Source organism: Otolemur garnettii, unplaced genomic scaffold (genome assembly GCF_000181295.1).
Source record: "Otolemur garnettii isolate 467f Iridium unplaced genomic scaffold, OtoGar3 scaffold00020, whole genome shotgun sequence".
In the NCBI taxonomy this organism is placed as follows: Eukaryota; Metazoa; Chordata; class Mammalia; order Primates; family Galagidae; genus Otolemur; species Otolemur garnettii.
In genome coordinates, this window is record NW_003852415.1 from 4,507,207 (window position 1) to 4,528,049 (window position 20,843).

The following is a 20,843-nucleotide window of genomic DNA, read 5'->3' on the forward strand; positions in this document are numbered from 1 at the left end:
AGTAGTTTTCAAATCCATCCTGCATCCTTGGAGGAGCAGTGATGGTGTCTCAGACTCACTTTTCAGCAAACGTTTTGTTGAGCACCTAGCACGTGTGGGCTGATGTCATGATGGAGGTGTGGACAGAGTGCAGGGGAGCTAGGGCTAGTACAGCTTCACAGAGGCTGGGTGCTGTGGCGGGCAGAGCAGAGGGCTTTAAAGTGAGGGCTCCTGAGATGGTGTCTGGCTCTGCCGTGGTTCACCAGGAGCCCTGGGGTAAGTGACTTCCTCTGAGTCTGAATTTTCTCATCTGTGCAGTTGGAATGATAACAGTACTTACTTCGAGTCATTTATGAACTTTGCAAGCTGCAAAGTTTTGAAAAATAATGTTACTTATAATTCATGTCATGAGGTCATTATTCACAGAGGCATGTCTTTCTCCCTAGAATCTTTGAGAATCTGATTTGCTTCCCTTGCTGTCCACCTGCCTCTTGTCTGTGAGTACAAAGACTTAGAGGTTAGTAATGGTCATTGATTAAGCTTATGGTGACCCCCGTCCCCCAGAGTGATGCTGAAGTTTCTGCCTTTTCCCTCGTTTCTACCACCACCACCTCTGCATGGATAGGACATTTTTGCTCAGCATCGCTTCCCCCCTGCCAGACCTCCTGGCTCTCTGGTAGAAGATACCCAGGAGACAAGGGTGGGGCAGCTGCTGCAGGGGCACGAAGACCCTGAAATCACCAGAGAGACAATATCTTCCATCATCCATCCTTCCATAATTTCTTGAATGAACGAAATCTTTAGAATTTTGTTTCAGAGGGAAGATTTTAGAGGGGTCCAGGTGCGCAAGATGTCTTTCTGGAACTTTATTTCCTCAGCAGCAAAGGTGTGGGGAGTGGGTAACAGTGTCGCTATGAATCAGCTTCTCTGGATTCTGGGGCTTGCTCTGCTCCTTACAAGCCATGCTGCCTTGGAGAAGCTGCTCACCCTTTTCAAGCCCTATTTCTTTTTGTCAAGTGGGATGCAAGAGAGTGACCCCCAGGGTTGCTTGATGACTGAAATGTAAAGCACTTGGCATGGTGTCATGCCCAGCGCACTCTGGACTGTGCTGGGATACCGACCCTCTGCCCAGCCTGGTGCTAGCAGCACAGTATTTACCAAAAGATGGGGAAACACATAGAGAAGAAGCCTGCCTTCTCCCTGATTTTCATACTGACCCAGGTAAGGTGGAAAAGATTAAAAAAAAACACTTCTCTGGAGTGAGTTGTTGCTGAAGTAGATGTCAGTTGTCCCTTTCTCTGTGTCTTCCAACAGCCAAGGCCCTGAGGAGCCTCTCCCATCCCCTCTGGTAACCAAAGTAACTTTAAGGAGTCTCTCTGGCCAGAGACCTGAGGACGCTTTATCGGCTTTGTGGATACCCCATGCCCTGGCTCTTGGATGATGACCTGGTTCAGAACTAACCTATGGAAGATTTCACCAGGCACCTTGAAAGGCCAAAATGAGAGTAATAGCCCCAGTTTCCTGCAATTAACCTGGCACCTCTCCTTTCTAATGTAATACCTCTCCCAATACCATGTGTGATTGAAGAGGTTCCTAGTACCTTCTGTGCAGGGACCTCATCTCAGTGTCTACTAGTCCAAGGTTGTCCCGCACCAGGGATAAATTTGCCCTCAGTGTTGGGCAGTGCAAGTTGTCTGAGGTTTATACAGCCCAGAGAGGGTTCCTGGGAATGTGTTGGCGGGGAAGATTATCTCTGCATGCTTTAGGCAGTGGTCTGTTCTGGCCTTCCAAGTTGTTCTGCCACTAGAAGCCGAGGCTGGGCTAAAGGCAAAAGGAGTTTGAATGATTAACCTCCTCATACTTAATATCAGGCTACTGATGTGATTATTCATATCCTACAACACTAGTCTCCTGTTGCTTTCAGAGATCTTGGCTTTGCTTTCAGGATGCCCCCCAGGAACAGAAATAGTCTTTCTCTTGGGGGTGGGAATAAATTAATCTATGCAATTATAGAATAATTAAAGTACTTTCAGCCAATTCAAGTTTTGAGACAAACCCAAAAATAACTTCTCGATTTAAATATTATTTACTAAATTAATTCTTTACTCAGCCTTTTTATAGATTCTTGGCTCCCCCCGCCACCCCTGTTAGAGAATAAAAGCATTGCATAATTGCTGAAATCACTTACATGAGTGGCACATTCTTTTTCTGTGGAGCAATGAAAAGCTATGTCGTGGTGCTGTACCATGGCTTCGTTTACAGTATGGCTTGGGTTAGCTGACTGGGTTCCCTACTGGGACTCCTTACTCCAAATGGAACATCTTGTGCGCTGTGTTGCGTGGCAGGGGTGAGGGGTGCATCTCCCGAAGTTTTTGATGCCTCTGGGAAGAGCTTCCCTGGGAGTGGAGAGGCAGGATGGCCTGGCCATTGGTAACTTGTTCTCTGGAGCCAGACCCCAGCTTCACTAACTGCTGACCAGGGGACCAGACTTCTTCCCTTTCTGTGTCTGACTTCCCTCACCATTTCCTGTAGAGGCCAGAGTGAGGGCTAAGTCAGTCAGTGCAAAGTGCCCGAGCAGTGCCTGGCAGGGCATGTTTGCTGCCACACACAGTGTTCCCTTGTTTTTGTGCAGATGCCACAGGATCCGCAGATCTGGGGCAGTGTTAGGTCCACACTTGCCTGTTCTGGACCAGGAGACATAGAGTATTATGGAAGGGGTGAGAGAGAAGGTTGTGTCCCCAGCAATGCCACCTAACTGCTGAGGAAACTTAGATCCAGACTGAGAAGGAAGGTGACTTATCTCCCAGCTCACTGGTGCCCAAAGCAACAGAATCAGGATAGCCCCAGAGTGGAGCCATTGGCAGAGGCTGGCTGCTCCCCCACCCCGCCCATCTGCCCTGGTGCGCTCTGGTTAAACAAACATCCAGAGCATCCCCCAAATGGAAGGACACCAGGCTGGATGGGGGTGTGGAAATGGGGTGGGCTGCTCTGGTGGCTGTGCTTATGTGAGTATGAACAGCAAATAGCAGTGCCCCCTGGCAGCAGAAGCTCACCCCTCATGGGCAGGGCCCCTGTCCTGATCCCCAGCCCCTAGGGGCCATCTTTCAGTATAGTAATAGGGGGCTCAGGGCGATTAGCAATATTTCAGAAGGCTTGAGGGAGATCATACATCTCCCATGACAGGTCTGCCCAGACTAAATGAAATGTCATTTCTCTCCTTTTTGGCTGGAATTCTGTCAGCTCAGTCTGGCTGCACTGCTTATCTTGGGCTGATCAGAAGCCCTGATTGGACCTTATATGAGTCCTTGACAAATAAAAATGAATGATTACTTAATAAATGCAATTGGTTTGGCAGATATAGCCTTCCAAAGCATGGCTCCATGGAGCTCCAAAGAACATAGCAAAGGAGTTTGGTGGCACAGAGATGGGGACATGCTGGCTCACTCAGGGCCAGCTCTGGCTGGGGCCTCCTCTCTATAGAAACAGAAAATAGAGACCCCAGGACACCCTATATCTGAGAACTTAACTTGGGGCAAAGTCCTGTTCCTAATGCAAATAGACACTGGGCATGGGGATGTCTGTGTCACCCCAGCAACATGGCAGGAGCCCTGTCATAGCATCTTAAACGTCTTCCTCTCTGACAAAGGTACAGTGAGACCTAGTCTGCTGCCCTTCCAGGGGGCTTATGCGGGATCAGAAACAACAACCACAGAGCGGCTTAGGAGAGGCTGCTGGGTCACAAGCACTGTGGCATTCTCATTTGTCCATGAGAGTGGCACTATTATTATTTCCATTTCACTGAAGCCGAGAACATAAGCAACTTGTTTAGGGTCACAAAGCTCAATTGAGACGTGCGGAGGTAGGAGTGAGCTGGCACAGAATAGCAGTTACTAGAAGGCTGGGGGGTCATAGCTCAACCTGGCTCGACCTTTTTCTAGCCATGGGTAAGTTAAACCTAGATGAGTCAGTTCCAGGTCTACAAAATTGGTCATAATTGTACCTACCTTTAGGGGCTGTTAATAATTTAATTTTTAAGTATTTAATTTGGGGCCAATTATAACTGATTGGGATTGAGAAGAGATTAATGGGGTGAGGATTAACATCAGAAGCAGGAACCATGGCATCTCAGGAAACATGGAGAGATGGGGGGTCTTGTGCATGTAAAATCCAGAGTCCTACATTCGCATATTTCACATGTTACAAGCAAGTGGATACCTAATAGAGCCAGTCTATAGTATATAAACTATACCTCAGTAAAGCTGTTTAAGAAAACAGAGCCAGTCCCTGCTTTCTTGGGAGTTTTTGATAGTGGGCTAGATGTTCATTAATCAAATAATCAAATAATCACACAAAGAGTGTGTATGATTGCTGTGAAGAAAAATATAGTGCCCTATAAGTGTGTCTGGGGATGGGGCAGACCTCAGCTAGCCTGGCAGGTCATGGAAGGCTTCCCCAGGGAGGTTATGCTGACCTGGAATGAGAAGCAAAGGAGGGAAGGAACCAGGCGAAGGGGACATGGAAGGAATGCTCCTCGCAGTGGGAATAACATGTGCAAAGGTCCTGTGGTAGGAAAGCACAGAGATCACTGGGAAAGAGAAAAGGAATGTGGCTGTAGTGTCAATGAATGTGAGGTAAGTCCAGGAGTAAAGTAGGGCCCAGCTGTGTAGGACTATGTAGGCCAAGGAAAGGACTTGAGACGTTATTGAAAGGTCCTAGTCTTGCGTTCTCCAACTCTTGGGCTGTTCTTTGACAGGGCTAGGTTTGTTAATGACCATGGGGTCCAACCAAAGCTGAGAGGAATGCCCCTCAGCTTGTGTCCTGGTATGTTAGCTCTCTGGTTTGAGCATCTCTTTGTCCCCTGGAAACCTGTCGACAGACCCTCTGTGGGTCCAGGTCTGGCTGTATTCAGCAGCTGTTCCCTAGCTGGGAAGAGGCTTTTAGCTTTAATAAAAAAGGGAGTAGAGATAAGAAGACCGCCTCGGCAGGGAGAGCAGCAGTGACAGGATGATTTAAATGGCCTCTCTAGTGTCATTTCTTCTGTGCAGACATCATAAATCAGATTAGCATTGGGCTCTGGTGGGGAGTGGAGCAGGGCTGGAAGCCAGTGGGGCAGCCTTGGAGGGTGGAGCCGGGGTAACCTACTCCTGAGGCTCAGCACCTGGCCCTGTGCTCTGGAGAAGGGCTGATTGGAGTGGCTCCCTGAGCTGGCTTTTTAACCCATTCTAAATTTTGGGGAAGAAATGAAGAGGGACTGAGAAGAAAGTAGAGAAGAGAGAAATGGGGGAGGGCAGGGGCAGGTGTGGAAAGTGGAGAGTTTGGGCCCCCACAGAACCAGAAGCAGCATTCTTCCACCTCACCACACTTTAATGTCGCCTTGGAACTGTCACGGATGCCTGGTACCACCTACATCATTTCTGAGCTCTGGTAGAGTCTGATGTGTGGCTAAAGCTAGGAAGGAATGAATTGGAGCTTGGCTTCCATCTTTAAACTCAAGAATGACAACATCCTAAACCACCACTCCCATCACAAGTGCTCAGGCCTGCCACATCGCTCTGGCCTCCTCTTGGAAGTGACCAGATTGAGGGGGTCAGAGTAGGAGTCCCTGAGACAGGTGTGAACAGAGGGGAACTCCCACCTGCCTCCCTTCTCTTACAGATCTCACGCCACTTGGGCAAGATGTACAGTGAGATGATCTTTGTCAATGGCTTCGTGCACTGCGACCCCCACCCAGGCAACGTGCTGGTGCGGAAGCACCCGGGCACAGGCAAGGCAGAGATCGTCCTGTTGGACCACGGACTTTACCAGGTAGAAGAGGCCTTCCCCACTGAGCCTCAGGGCCTTGGGGGTTAGAGCCCGCTGGACTTTTTGACTTGCCCAGAAGTGGGAGGCACATGTTCTAGGTAGCTGAAGAGGGCTGTGTCCTCTCCTAGGAGCTGTCATTTTGTGCAAGGCAGTGTCTCAAAAGCTCTCTGAGCTTCGGCTTCCTCCTCAGTAAGGTGGGGTTGATTTCCTTTCCTTCACAGACTGTCAGGAGGAGTAGAGGGAGATGTCTATGTGATTGTGCCCTCCCAGGGAACCTCAGGCCAGCTCAGACCCTAGGGAGTAAACTGTCCTATGCATGAGCTGTGAAATTCTGCCTCAAAGTTAGGGAGTTCACTGCCATCTGGGACCTGGGGCTTGGCTTGATGCCATGAGGCAGATGGTTCTGGGGAGGTGTCCCCAGTAGTCTTCTGCTCCTACCCCCAGGCCTCAAATCTTTGCCTCTTCTGAAGGACTCCATGCAGTAGGATACATTAGTTTGAGGTAGGCTAGCTATGGTCACACACGGCCCCAGAGTGAATGATGGCCAGGACAGAAGCTTTATTGCTTGCTTGTGTGGGTAGAGGAGGCTGCAGGGCTCTGCTTCCCAGGCCTCCATGGAGGTAGGGTGTTATCAGCCAGCGAAGGGGGGAGGGATCAGAGGAGCACGCATGGGGCATTTTTGTGGGCTGGACCTGAAAGTGGGGCTTCTGCCACATTCCATCAGTCAGAAAGTAGCCTGCACCTGGGGAGAAGAGAATATAGCTTTTGGTGGGTGGCCAGCAGTTCTTGCCACGTAGTGGCCTTGGGTTTGGGCCTTCTGGGATGGCTGAACTTTGGGGGAGAAGCGGACACTATGAGGAGGCACAACCCACAGGGGTCTGCACCTCCAGGAACTTGGGCCTTCAGAGGAAAGGAGGCTCAGGTCCTACCCCTGTGACTCCCACAGGTGCTCACCGAAGAGTTCCGCCTGGATTACTGCCGCCTCTGGCAGTCTTTGATCTGGACCGACCTGAGGAGGGTGGAGGAGTACAGCCAGCGCCTGGGAGCCGGCGACCTCTACCCACTGTTTGCCTGCATGCTGACGGCCCGGTCGTGGGACTCTGTCAACAGGGGCATCAGCCGGGCCCCAGTCACTGCCTCTGAGGTAGGGGGTGGCCTAAGGACTCTTTTAGCCTGGGCGGGCTGTGTGCGGGGAGGGGCAGAATCAGAGCTGGTACTGGACAAGGAGGGAGACGTCACATAGTCAGTGCCTTTGGATGGGAGGAGGGAAGGAGGGGTAGCTTCCGGATCCCCACCAGGGCTTACCAGTCTGGAGTGGAAACAGGGTCATGTAGCTATCATTGCCCAGACTCATGGCTTCTGCTCCAACCTGCTCACACAAGATTTCAGGCTTCCTCCACACCCACCCCCCTGAACCTGAGGGACTCCTTGGAGACTGTCTCGTAGACACATCTGGCAGCACTTCAGCTGTCCCCTGCCTGGTGCCATCCTGTCGGGGCATCAGAGGCTCTGCGTCGAGAGGATCCTTCTCTTCCCGTGTGGCACTCAGGTGGTGCTGGTCGTCCTGCTATCTTGCACACTTGCTAGCGAAATAGCTTTTCTGTCTTTATTTGTAGCTTATTTCTCCCCTGGATCCAGCTAAGAGTCTTGTGGAGTCTGGGCAGGGTACAGATCTGGGAAGCACCTTCTCCTGTGTTTGCACCTGCCTCTGTTTGGGTGTCAGAGTCTTCCAGGGGTGAGCTCTTTCTCCCTGGCTTGGGGTAGACTCCAATCCAGAATGTTTCTCTGTACCCCACAGACCTGACTTTTGTCTTCCTAGCCTATCAGTATTCCAAAGCTGTCCAGACTTGCCTGAGTCCACGTGGGGGACAGACAGGGGCTCCAGCTCACAATAAGGGCAGGGTCCTGATCATGCAGTGAGAAAGCTCTATGCTGTAGTTCTAGCACCTTCCCTTCCTAGTGGTGTGACCTTGGGTAGTTTTTATCACCTCTTTGAGCTGGGGTAAGCTGCTTACCCTGTCAGCTGCCTTGTGTGGCTTAGGGATGGCTGGATCCAGATTCTCAACCATGTCACCCAAGAGGTCACGTTTGCCCTCTCTTGGCTCCACTTTCCTCAAAACTGACATCATTCTCCAGCAAGCTTTGTGGCAAAGATGCCCACCCGCTGCCCTGGGTGTCTGTAGCTTTGAAGCTTGCCGTTGCAGATGAGCAGAGACAATCTCCCTCCTTTTGTAACACAGGGACAATCATTTCTGCTTTATCGATAGTGCATGTAAAATGCCTACCCATCCTTCCTGAAGTTCGTTCATTCAGCAAACATTTGTTTTTGCTGGACCATGGGCTACAGGTGGAGGATCCCGTGATGAACAGACAGGCTTTTCATGTAATTTACACTTTGGTTGAGGGAGACAGACAGTAAACAAGTGAACAAATAGGAAAATGGAATAATTGCAGGTTTTAGGTACCATGTAGGAAACAGGCAGGGTGCTGCGAGTGAGGAGCTGGAGTCAGTGTTCAGAGAAGACCCTGCTGAGACATTGACCTTTAAGCTGAGGCCTGAAGGACAAGAAAGGCATGGCCCCAGGAAAAGCTTGAAGGACGCTTCCCAGGCATGCCAAGTCTTAGGGGAAAGAAAGAGTGTGGTGTGGAGAGGAAGATGGTGGGATGAGAGGAATTTGAAACACTGGCAGATAAGGCATCACATAGGGCCTTATAAGCCACAGAAAGAAGTTTGGATTAATTCTCAGTATAAAGTGAAGCCTTTGACCAGCTTTACACAGAAGAGGGAGATGCTTAGACTTGCTATTTTTAAGTGTCTCTTTTGAGTGGGTGAGGTGAGCATGGTGATCATTTAGGAGGCTGGGCCAGGACAACAGGACAAGAGATGACAGGGGCTCAGACTGTCATCTCCTGGTGGCAGGAGAGGCAGAGAAGAGCAGGTGGAGCCTTGGCAATGGAAGGTGAGACTGAGAGGGACTGTGGAGAAGGGGAAATGGTAGAGCCAAGGTTGTGCGTGAGCTTTGGGGATGTTATGGGGTGGGGTTTGGTGCTACTCTCTGACATGGGGAAGACTTTGGGAAAGATATATTTGGGTGGTGGTAGTTAACAGTTCTCTGGAACAGACAGAGATGTCTTGGGCAGTTAAGACTGGAGTTTGGGTTTGGCGCTCATAGCTCAGCGGCTAGGGTGTCGGCCATATACACTGGGGCTGGTGGGTTCGAAACCAGCCCAGGCCTTACAAACAACAATGACAACTACAACAAAAAAACAGCTGGGTGTTGGGGTGGGCACCAGTAGTTCCAGCTACTTGGGAGGCTGAGGCAAGAGAATGCTTAAGCCTAAGAGCTTGAGGTTGCTGTGAGCTGTGACACCACAGCACTCCACTGAAGGCAACATAGTGAGACTCTGTCTCAAAAAAAAGACTAGAGCTCAAAGAAGTCTATCCCTGAGATGCAAGTTTAGCTGTTTTAGCATATAGATAGTAAAGCCACAGGCTGGTACATGTTTAGTATATCTGCTTTTGTTAACTAAGAGATAATTTTGGTTTTGCCCTCTTACTAATTCATAAAGACCTACTTTGAATGCCAGTCCTTTGAAGAATTCTCCCTCCACGAAGTCTTCCCTCATCACCATTGGCAAGATTCATCCTTAACACTTGTATCACGGGACAAGTGCATCATAATCTCTTGCAGAGCAGTTATTTGTCTGCATGTCTTAACTTTCTAACTACATAGTGAGTGCCTAGAGGGCAGGGTTCCTGTCTTGTACATCTTTTTATAAGGTCTCAGCTGTCCTGGGATTGTCTGTAGTAGGGAAGTGTCTGTGTGGGTTTGGGAGACACTGACTCCGTTTGCTTGCTTTGGTCTGGAGCCCAGGTTGAGGGTAAACTTAGCCACTGCAACCAGCCCAGTCTCAGGGATCTGAAGGCTCTGCTTTTCTGAAACCTGCTCTCATTGAGAATCAGGGGAGCCTCCAACATTGTATCAGGTGTGATGTTTTCCCCAACTAAAAGTGACTTGAACGATAAGGAACTTTTTCTCTCCATGACAAGAAGCCTACAGGTGGGCAGGTCCAGGTTGGGGAACTCAGCAGAAGAGCATTCAGGGCTCTGGACTAACTATTGTGATTCCCTGGGTTTCCATCATGATTCCAAGATGACTGTGGTAGTTCTAAGCTTTATGTCTTCATCCAGTGGTGACCAGAGGCAAGAATAGGAGCAATTTCTTCTCTAACATTTTTTTTTTTTTTGAGAGAGAGACTCTTACTCTGTCTCCATGGGTAGAGTGCTATGGTATCATAGCTCACAGTAATCTCAAATTCCTGGGCTCAAGTGATCCTTTTGCCTCAGCTTTCTGTGTAGCTAGGACTACTGGTGCCCACTACAATGCCTGGGTAGTTTTTCTGTTTTTAGTAGAGACAGGGTCTTGCTAGTGCTCAGGCTGGTCTTAAACTCCTGAGCTCAAGCAATCCACCCATTTTGGGTTCTCAGAGTGCTGGGATTACAGGTGTGAGCCTGGTACCACACCTACTTCTATCATTTCTTTAAGCAAGAAAACCTTTCCCAAAGTCCCCCAACAGACTCCTCCTCCACCAATGGCTCATTGGTCATAATTGTGTCATGGGTTTGTGCCTGAACCAACCACATGGAAAGGGGATGAGAGCTCAGAGCCCGTCCTGGCTGAGATCAATCCAGATTCCCCTCTGGGGCTAGGGAGGGGTTCTGCCTCCCTGCATAGCATGACCTTAAGGGGTCACGTGAACAACATTTGGTCCTCTCAATAAAGGAGAATGAAAGTAGTGGCTGTCAGGTGGGCAGCCGACAGGTCTACTGCAGACACCCACCATCAGGATACATCTAGGCTCAAGGGCTTTGGGAGGGACCTCTGGGAGGTAAGCCAAGTGGGCGAAGGTGCTGAGAGGGGCTCTTGGCAGGCCAATGCCAATGTTGGTGAGCTGGGCCTTGGTCTGGCCTTCTCCCTCAAGCAGGGGGCCCTGATACCTCTTGGTGTCTGGCTTTGTGTGGAGATGTTCCAGTCCGATAGCTCCTGCCTGAGAGACATACCAAGTTTTGCAGTGACTTGGTTATCAGCAGTGCATACACGCCCCCTGAAAAGAGCATGCAGTCAGGTGGGAAAGCCTTTTGGCAGCACCGCTGGCCCCTTGTTATGACTTCTGTGGGCACTAAGCGCTTCCCCAACTTTGTCTCTGGTGATCCTGTGGGTCCTGCTGAGCCATGGGCACAGCAGCATTCCCAGTGTTGGGATAAGGTTGCTGAATCAAAAAAGATTTGGGGTCACACAGTCCTGCTGTGAGTTGGCAAGGAGGCATTGCTGGGGGTGAGGACGTGGGCCTGGAGGGCTGGATGCTTGGATTAAATCATGACTGTCTACTTAGCGGTGGATCTTGGGCAGGTTCCTTAGCTTCTCAATATCTCAGTTTCCTCATCTTAAATGGGGATAATGTCCTCAACCTGATAGGGCTGTGGTGAGGATTAAATACATTAATGCACTGAGTATTATCAGAGTGCTACCATCATCATTTTTCAAGAGGCTGAAAAGGGGTCAGAGCCCCACTGTCATATTCACGATCCTGGCTAGGGATAGTTACCTAGAGCAGTGATTTCCAGCTGGTGTGCCATGGCACACTGGTGTGTAGTGAGAGGATCTCAGATGTGCAGTGAGAATTTTTAAGGATCATTAATTAAATTACTTTTGAGAGAAGTTTAAAGTACAGTAAGTATATTCTTTTTTCTAACTCTTTTCTTGGAGCAACGTAATTGAAGTGTGCCATGGAGTTAACTATAGGTTCAACTGTACCATGAGATAAAACAGGTTGAAAAACACTGGCCTAGAGCCATGCAGAGCATAAGGACAGGGAAGCAAGGGGGAGCCAGACCCGAAACACTGGATGGGTGGAGGTGTGAAGCTGGTGTTAGGACCGTGTGAAGAGCTAGCCCTGCATCCTGCACTGGGGCATCATGACCTCGGCTATGGGTGGAATGAAGCAGGCTCCTGAGATGAAGGCAGTGGTTGTGGTAGGCAACGAAACATGGTCGGCAGTGAAGGCCTGGTGGAGCGCAGGGTTTGGGGCAGGACTTTGGAGTTGGGGTGGGGTCAGGGGCTCAGACCTATGAGTTGTACTAGCCTGCACTTGGCTGGAGAAGGGGGCAGACTTAGTTGGTACTGGTTTTCAGGGCTCTCCAGGGCTGGCCTAAAATAGGTGGCCAGCAAGGAAGCCCTGGAGAATAACCTGTGTCTCCTCGAGATGTGTTCCTGTGCTATGTCTAGTGTTTGCCAACATGCTGGGCTGAAATATCACGCAGGGATTTGTCAGGCTATGCAGCCCCTTGTGTTAAACTTTTCTTTGCGGATCACTCCTGGTGGTGCCAAGGCAGGTGAGCTTGAAGCTCTCTCTTAGAGCTTCCCACAGCTCCTCCATCACAGGTTGCCTGGGCTCTCGCTACCATGGCCCCACTGCCCACTCCCCACTCCAACGATACATTTCTGTCTCCTATTGCTGCCTCAGGATGCAGAGATCCGCAACAATGCAGCCAACTACCTCCCCCAGATCAGCCAGCTCCTCAACCACGTGCCACGCCAGATGCTGCTCATCTTCAAGACCAATGACCTGCTGCGTGGCATCGAGGCCGCCCTGGGCACCCGCGCCAGCGCCAGCTCCTTCCTCACCATGTCCCGTTGCTGCATCAGGGCACTGGCTGAGTGAGTGTGAATGATGGTCTCCCTTTCCCTGGCCTGCCCCAGGGGTCCTGCTTTTGCCTGTACTTTCCTGCACGAGTCCACAGCACCCGGCCTGAGCTTCCCAATCTCCAGAGCTCTCTGCAGGAAAAGTGAGGAGCAGAAAATAGCTCTAGGGAACTCACTGATGCCTTGGGGTGGTATTTTTGGGTGGTACAGAAAACCACCTATACTTGTTAAGTAGATTCTGGGTCTCCATCCTCTCAGTCCAGCTTTCTAGGTAGCTCTTACCCTCAGTAAAGTTTGAGATGCTTTCTTAGAGTTTCAGCTCCATGCAAGGGTCCCCTGGGCTTGGGGTCAGGAAGCCCTGGTGCCTATCTCACCTCTAACCAGTCCCAGGACGTGGCTCCCTAGGGCACCAGGCAGCCCTGTCAGTGTTCTTTCTTCTGCAGGTGTGACTGTGATTCAGGGACGTGTGGCCAGCAGGCTCTCAGGGTCTGAGATCCTCTTAGGTGCCCCAGCACCTTTGGGGTATTAATGAGGAAGGGAAGTGCGCTTCCTCAGAGAGAGAGAGTTCCAGGAAGTGAAGTTCTAGGACCTTCTACTGAATGTGGCAAATACATTGGAAGGGCTGTGCTCCGGCTGAATATCCTCCCCCATGAGAGGAGGCCTAACTTATGGTCAGTGCCCAGCCTGTCCATCCTAGGCAGAGACTGGGTCATCCTGGGAAACTATCTGGTGAAGGGAGATGGGCAAATGTACCATGTACCCGCTATCAAATATTGAATTAGTTTGCAGCAAAATATACTGTATGCCGAAAGGGCCTACAGTGATTTATTCTTCCTTTGAGGGCTTAGGAAATGAAGTCTTGAATAGGTCATCATCATAAACACCAATTTTCATCATGTTCTTTGGTTGGTGTAGAAAGGATTGAGCTGGCATGAATCCTTAATGGCTTTAGCCACCCAGGACCACCTGACCAGATTTTCAAGTGATTCTTACCCTCAGAAAGTTTGGAAAGGCTTTGATTATATCTGAGTTTGGGGGATTCTGGATTGGCATATATTAACTATACTTTTACTATACTATACTATACTTTCTGTCAAAACTTTGATGCCCTATGAAACAACTTCTCTTGATTATCCCACTTACGTGAAAAACTCTTTTCTGATATTTGAATTCTTCTGATCCCTGGTTGGGCAATGGTGTGATCGTGTAACCAAGAGCAGTCCCCAGGGGCAGGGAGCCAGTGTTTTGGCCATAGCCACTCTATTTTTATGAATGGTTCTGAGCAAGTATTTCTTGCCTTTTTATGTCTTGTCTCTCTTTTCTTCTTTCCCTTCCTACAGGCACAGGAAGAAGAATACCTCTTCATTCTTAAGAAGGACACAGATCTCTTTCAGCGAGGCCTTCAGCTTGTGGCAGATCAACCTTTATGAGCTGGTGCTGCGTGTGAAGGGGTTGAGGCTTCCCAGCTGGGCCGTGGCCCTGCTCTGCTGGCTGTTTCCTGCTCCACACTGAGTGTACTTGCTGTCCTTCGGCCCTTCATGGTGTCCTTTCACTCCTTATTCCCTGTTTTTGCTGTATGGTGGCCTGCAGCCCCAGGGTCATTGTCCAGGGTGCTGCTATGTTCCACCTCTGGAATTCCACTCCCACACTGCAGCCGTGTCTCAGGGCCTCAGGCTGAACTGTGGAATGGCTTTCTCGCCTTCTGCAAGGGAAAGACTCAGCAGTCTACTTTCCCACCCCTGGAACGTGCCATTGGGTCAGATTTCCTCGCTTCACTTCCATCAACCTTTTTTATTGTCAGGATGGACCACACGTGCCACTGAAGGTGCACTGAATGTATAGGACATTTGATTTTGCTGGAGGTGAGCATGGTCTCTGAACTCGCCAGAGAACAGTTCCCGCTCTTTGCTGTATCAGTCCCCAGAAGTGTCATACCCTGGTGAGGTGGCTTGGCCTCTGAGGGCAGACTCTGTTGTAGCCATGAATTCACTGCTATGACAGTGATTCCTTTGGTGTTTTATGTACTGTGTTTCAATAAAAACTACTTCAGGTTTTCATCCTAGCTCATTTGCCCCCCCAGCGGCCCCCAAGTACCTTTTCTTCTTGAGTGTGCCCTGGTCCTTTCCAAGGGCCCTGGGTTCCTCTTGGTTGCTGCTTCCTTGGGGCTTCCCAGGGAGAGCTGCAGAGGATGAGTTCATGGTGCGAGTTTTATTTATTTATTTTGCAGTTTTTGGCTGGGGCTGGGTTTGAACCTGCCACCTCTGGCATATGGGGCTGACGCCCTACTCCTTTGAGCCACAGGCACTGCCCTGGAGTTTTATTTTGAATTGCAAGCGAGTCCACACTGCCCACTAGATAAGAGCGGATCTGAATGACGAGTGCCATTGTGATCTTTTGCTTGGCATCTTATCTCTATAATCCTTCCAACCTGTAGGGCCACTTCCTAATTCTTGGAGGTTTCTTTCACTTTCCAAGACTCTGAGACCTTGGTTGGAAAAGCTGACTGAGAAGCCTAAGGCCAGGAACTCAGTGTCTCAGCCAAAACCTTGGACTTTGGTTCTCCCAGGTTCTCACCTTATTTCCCATGACCAGGGTACCTTCCTTGTTCTATGAATTATTTCCTGATTTATCCTGACTCACTTGGTTCTTATTCACTGACCTCAGTTTCAGGCCTGGGATTCTACTGGATCCCCCCATCCTTCAGAGGCATTGGTCCTGTTGCTGACACCTTGGTCACTGTGGCTAGGTGGCTACTCCAAACCCAGTGCCACGTGTCTGTTTCCACTCCATTGCCTACTGCAGCCTGGTCATTGGCTTCTCTTTCTGGGACACCCCCAGATTCCTGCTCTAATTCCTTTGGGTGGTCTTCAGGCCCCCGAGATCCTAGATCTCACTGAGCACCTGTGCTTCACATCATTGTATTTGGATCTCTCTGATTTTATATCACCCCATTCATAAGGGCAGGAAAACCCAAGTTTTGAGCCTCATTTATTGTTCTTTTTATTCATAATACAACAAACAAGTTTTCTAGTGACCAAAAACAATTCACAATCTTTTTATTTCCTAAAAGAATTAACTGTTCTTAGTGACCAATTAGATGAATCCAGGGACCTGAGAGTAATTTGCAATATCTGTTGTTAATCATGAGGGTGCATGCTGCATATTATATTTTATGGTGTCTTTTATAGCCACTGAAGTAAATATAAATGTCCTTTCATTCAAGGTAATGGTTACTTGCTTTTCATTTTTGATGTAAAGGTCAGCTACCTGCTGCCTTGGGATCAAAAACATCAGCATGTTGCCTCTGGGCCCAGCACCCAGAACAGATATACAGGAAGAGCAGAAGAGGCAAGAATTGGGGGTGTAGGGCAGTTTGAGAATAGGAGGAGAGTAGATGGATATTTATTTTGTACCTTCCACATGTGAGAGGTCTTTAGGGTCTAAAGATAATGCTATATCATTGAGATGTCCTATCAGCTCTGTAGGGGGTGGTCATTGGCCTCATTTTAAAGAGGTGAATCGGGGCTTAGAGAGGCTTCATACTTTGCCTGCAGTCACACAGCTGCTAAGTGGTGTCCCGTGCTTTGTTTTTTACTCCACAGTGTTATACAGCTAGATTGCACCTCAACCTTGGATTGTCTTATGTGCCTGAGTTGGGTCTCAACTGTGCCAGTTTTAGAAGAAATTATATTTCCATGCGAGGTGGAGGGGGGAAAAGGAGCAGATGGGTAAAGAAGACAAAAAGTCCTGAAAAAAGCAGACTATGTCTGAGTCAGACCTGGACCTCTATAATCTGCACCTCTTGGAGTTAGTGCAGACTCTATAGGCTTAAGGGCACCATTCACCATAATACTTTCCTCACTTCAGATACAAGCTGCAGGCTTGGGGGTCCCTCGACCATCTGTAATTCTGACCAACTGCCTACAAATTCAATGGTTCTCATAACCCCCTCATGTTTGATAATTTGCTAGAATGATTCCCAGAACTCAGGAAAGCACTATCTTTGTGATTACGGTTTTCTTATAGAGGATACAACTCAGACCCAGCCAAACTCGAGAGACATGCAGGGGAAGCCTGGGAGGGTTGCACATGCAGAGCCTCCGTGTCTCTTCCTGTGGAATCAAAGTGCATCACGTTGGTCAATGCATTGGTGTGTTCACTAAGGTTTGCGCACCATTACGTATGATTGACTGACTCATGGGCCCCAGGAATGAGCTCACTCTCCAGCCCCTCAACACTCTATAGAGGTGGCGGGGCTGATTTCTCCCCATCCAGAGTCTTGTGATCCACGAGCACTCCATAAATAACAAAGGCACTCCTATTACTTAGGAAACTCTTAAGAGGAATTAGGAAAAAGACAAGACTAATTATTTTGTAGCCACTCTAGTGTGTTCAAGCCTTCTGCTTGCTGGGGTGAAATTGTCTCTAGTCCAGATCCGTAAGACAACATCTGTCCTGAGTCTCCTTGTGTGCTTCAGAGACAGCTCAGACGAGCTTCTATGTGGCACCTTCACCCCACTTCCTTTTCTTTCCTGTGGAGCTTGCTGTGCGGATTGGCCATTGATTTGGGTTTGGATGCAGCTTGCAGATAAAAATCCTGTGATTCCTTCCTGCCCTGGCAGTGAGTGCCCATCAGGAAGGCACCACTAACTTACTTTAAACAGCATTTTCTCTTCTCTAACACCTAGATACTTCTTATTTAATTTAGGTGTTGTCTTTTTTGATTTAGGCAACGTGGAGGGAAGAAGAATTCTGATTCTGTGGCCCATTTCCCCAGAGCCTCTCAGATAGGTGCCCTACACATAGTGGCTCTACATGTCCTGGCTCATAGCAGTGTGCTCGGTATACACACACACCCCTTTAGAATCACAGCTGCTCTGTTATTTTCAGGGGTGTCAAAATCTCTGTTTTTGAAAAACTATATGCCTTATCTGTCAGATTAGTTCCTGCAGCGTTCCTAGCCCACTCCCAGGATCAGAGGGGTTCTGTTTCAGCGTTATAGGCTGCCCAGAGTCTTCCTACTGCAGTGGCAGCGCTCCAAACGACATTTCAGAAAAACAAAAGGGGCTCCAAGAGGCATCCAGTGAATCCTGGGGAGCGAGACTTGGGGGGTTTGGAATGACCCTCAACACAGGCATGTGTGAGAAGAGTCTTAAAGGGAGCCACGCAGACTTGGGCCTTGAGTGGCCAGGAAAGGTGCAGCCACGAGGAGCTAGGAACCAAGTTGGGAGCTGGTGATTGGGCAAGATCTTGACAGATGATGAACAGAGCTGCAGAGGGTGGCGTATTTCTGGCAGCCTGGCCTGTTGGAGCATTGTATAGGTTGGGCTGGATCAGGAGGGCCCATGTTTAACAAGAGGCCGTGACTGCCAAGTGACCAGATGGCCAATGCTACTGATAAGTGGGCAAAGCAGAGCTGCAGGAGACCCTGCACCCCACAAGCCTGAAGTCTGCAAAAGATTTTGGTAACAGCCAAAAAAGTTTGGTAAAGAGGATTTGCTAAAAAAGCCTCCACTCTTGCTTCCTTTCCTCCTCCTCTCCCTCCTTTTTTTTCTTCCTTTTTGTTCCCCTTTTTCCTCCCTTCCTTCCTCCCTGCTTCCTTCTCTCTCCCTGACTCCTTGTTATAAATCTGCACAGACTGGGTGCTCTCTTCTTTCCTAAGGGAAGGATGGGATCAGCCCTCAGAAGAGTAAATGATAAGCCCAGGGCTATAATTGTGATGTACTTTTTCCTGTGGTCAGTGCATCCTGGCCTGGGTTACTTGGCTTCTCTGGAAGCTGCTTTGGCCCTGCCTTTGGTAGGCTCCCCTCCTAGTCAGGTCGCCCTGCCCCTGGCCAGCACTGCTGGGGGAAAGCAAGGCTGTTTCCCAGTTCTGCCTTTGGCTTGCTCGTTTCAGCCTTTCTGATGTTTCTTTCTCTTTTTTTCTTTCCTGCTGTGTGTGAGAGGTGAGGATAGGCTCTTAAGACTGGTAAAATGACGGGTCTTAAGCCTGCCTGACCCCTGCCATTGCTGCTTCTATTTCCTTGTCCCATTGCCCTTCATGTTCATTCTAGAGCAGAGCCTCTGAAACTTTCACCTTAAAATGAATAACCTGGGATCTTGTTAAAAGAGAGGTTCTGACTCAGTGAGTGTGAGGTGGGGCCTGAAGTTTTGCATTTCTAACAAGCTCCCAGGGGAGACTGAAGCCGCCGGTCCTGGAATCACATCTGCAGAACCACTGACCTGCATCCTTGCCATCCAAGTGTCATCCCATGGGCCCTGGCATTCTTTTGATTGTGTTTTAACTTTTTTTTTTTTTTGAAATAACTTTAGATTTACAGTAGAGTTACAAAAAATAGTATAGTAGGTTCCTGCAAACCTTTCAGCTACTTTTCCCTAATGTTAACATCTTACATAACCATGGTACCTTGATTAATAAGAAATTAGCATTAGAATACCACTGTTAGCCAAACTCCAGGTGTTATTCTGTTGTCACCAGTGTTCTCTCTGATATCCTGTGTCCCGGGATCCCATACAGGTTGCCGCCTTGCATTTAGTTGCCACATCCCCTTACTTTCCTCTGGTCTGTGACACCTATAGAAGGCCACCAACTACTTCCATCATCACCTGGCCACCAGCCCAGGTGAGAGTCGCGTGCCCTTGCTGGGCACCAGTGTGTGACTGCCAGATCAGGCTGGTTCAGAGGGCTCCAACCTCTGATTTTCCCTTTCTTTCATGACCTTGACACTTTTGAAGAGTAGTGGTCAGGTGTTTTATAGACCGCCTCTCAGTGTGGGTTTGTCTGGTATTTTCTCATGTAGATTGGGGTAGGGGTTTGGGGGAAGAACATAACACAGGTGGCCCTCCCATCACTTCCTACTTGAAGAACATGATATCCTCATGACTTCTTTTTTTTTTTTTTTAATATCTTATTCTGTCATCCTCAGTAGAGTGCTATGGCATCATAGCTCATAGCAACCTCAAATTCCTGGGCTCAGGCGATCCTCTTCCCTTAGCCTGCCAAGTAGCTGGGAGTACAGGCACCTCCCACGATGCTTGACTAATTTTTCTATTTTTTAGTAGAGTCAGGGTCTTGCTCTTGCTGAGGCTGGTTTTGAACTTCTGAGCTCAAGCAATCTACCCACCTTGGCCTTCCAGAGTGCTGGGATTATAGGTGTGAGCCACTGTGCCTGGCCTATGACTTCTGTTTTTGCTCTTTAAAGCTCCCTAGACAGGGTGGGGCCCCTGATTCAGGCTGACACATCTTCCTGGTGTCTTCCAGAGAAGGAAGCTTATGAACTTCTCCAGCAGAGCTACTTTCAAATTAAAAGGCTTTTAGTAAACTAAAGACTGGATATGCATTAGTTTGTTTTTGTGTTTCTATAAAGCAGTGGTTCTCATGCGACCCTTTAATACAGTTCCTCATGGTGTGGTGACCCCCAACCATAAAATTATTTTCGTTGCTACTTCATAACTGTGATTTTGCTACTGTTATGAATCATAATGTAAACATCTGATATGCAGGAGGTATTTAGGTGACCCCTGTGAAAGGGTCTTTTGACCCCCAAAGGGGTCGTGACCCGCAGGTTGAGAACCGCGGCTATAAAGGAATACCTGAGACTGAGTAATTTGTGAAGAAAAGAGGTTTGGCTCACACTTCTGCAGGCTGTATAAGAGGCACCAACATCTGCTTCTGATGAGGGTCTCAGCTTCCACTCATGGCTAAAGGTGAAGGGGTGCTGGTGTGTGCAGAGGTCACCTGGTGAAATAGAAAACGAGACAGAGGGGAGGGAGTTGCTCTTTTTAACAACCAGCTCTTAGGAACTACAGTAGAACCTCTGTAAGCTGACCACTCAAGGGACTGTAACAAATTGGTCTATGTACAGAGGTGGTTGATAGAAGGAACTGCCATTGAGTACATGCGGTGCATGTCCAATCTATGAAAGTTAGGTCAACTTAAGGAGGTAGTCCATATGGGGAGGTTGTCAGCTGTCACGGCTCTACTGTAATAAAGTGTGAACTCACTGACCCCAACCAGGGCATTAATTTATTCTCGAGGGACCTGCCTCCATGGCCTGAACACCTCCCAAATAGTCCCCATCTTGAGTAGCAGCTGATCCAATTCAACATGGGATTTGGAGGGGACAAATACCCAAACTATAGCAATGCAGACATTTACCACAACTCAACTGTTTAAGCAGACCCAGACAGGTAATACAAATGGACGTAACATCAGAAACATGAACGTTGAGTCCTCAAAAAAGGTCTAGCACTAGAGATCGTTTTGATTTCCAGGTGTATTTGCTGTTCTAGACAATGGTAATCAGCAGTGGCAGGAAGCCCTCTGGTCGGTCACCCCTGAGGGTGGTCCTGGAGTCT

At 48.9% G+C, this 20,843-nt stretch overlaps 1 protein-coding gene across 1 annotated transcript in view; it reads left to right on the forward strand.

Moving 5' to 3' along the window:
- Positions 1 to 14,539, forward strand: part of ADCK1 (aarF domain containing kinase 1) — a 109,480-nt gene extending 94,941 nt beyond the window's left edge. Inside the window, exons 8-11 of the mRNA XM_023511590.1 lie at positions 5,635 to 5,784; positions 6,728 to 6,925; positions 12,307 to 12,500; positions 13,826 to 14,539. Of these exons, the coding sequence (XP_023367358.1) occupies positions 5,635 to 5,784; positions 6,728 to 6,925; positions 12,307 to 12,500; positions 13,826 to 13,997 (714 nt within the window). The 3' untranslated portion in view covers positions 13,998 to 14,539. The remainder of the gene's footprint in view (positions 1 to 5,634; positions 5,785 to 6,727; positions 6,926 to 12,306; positions 12,501 to 13,825) is intronic.
- The last annotated feature ends 6,304 nt before the right edge of the window (positions 14,540 to 20,843 follow it).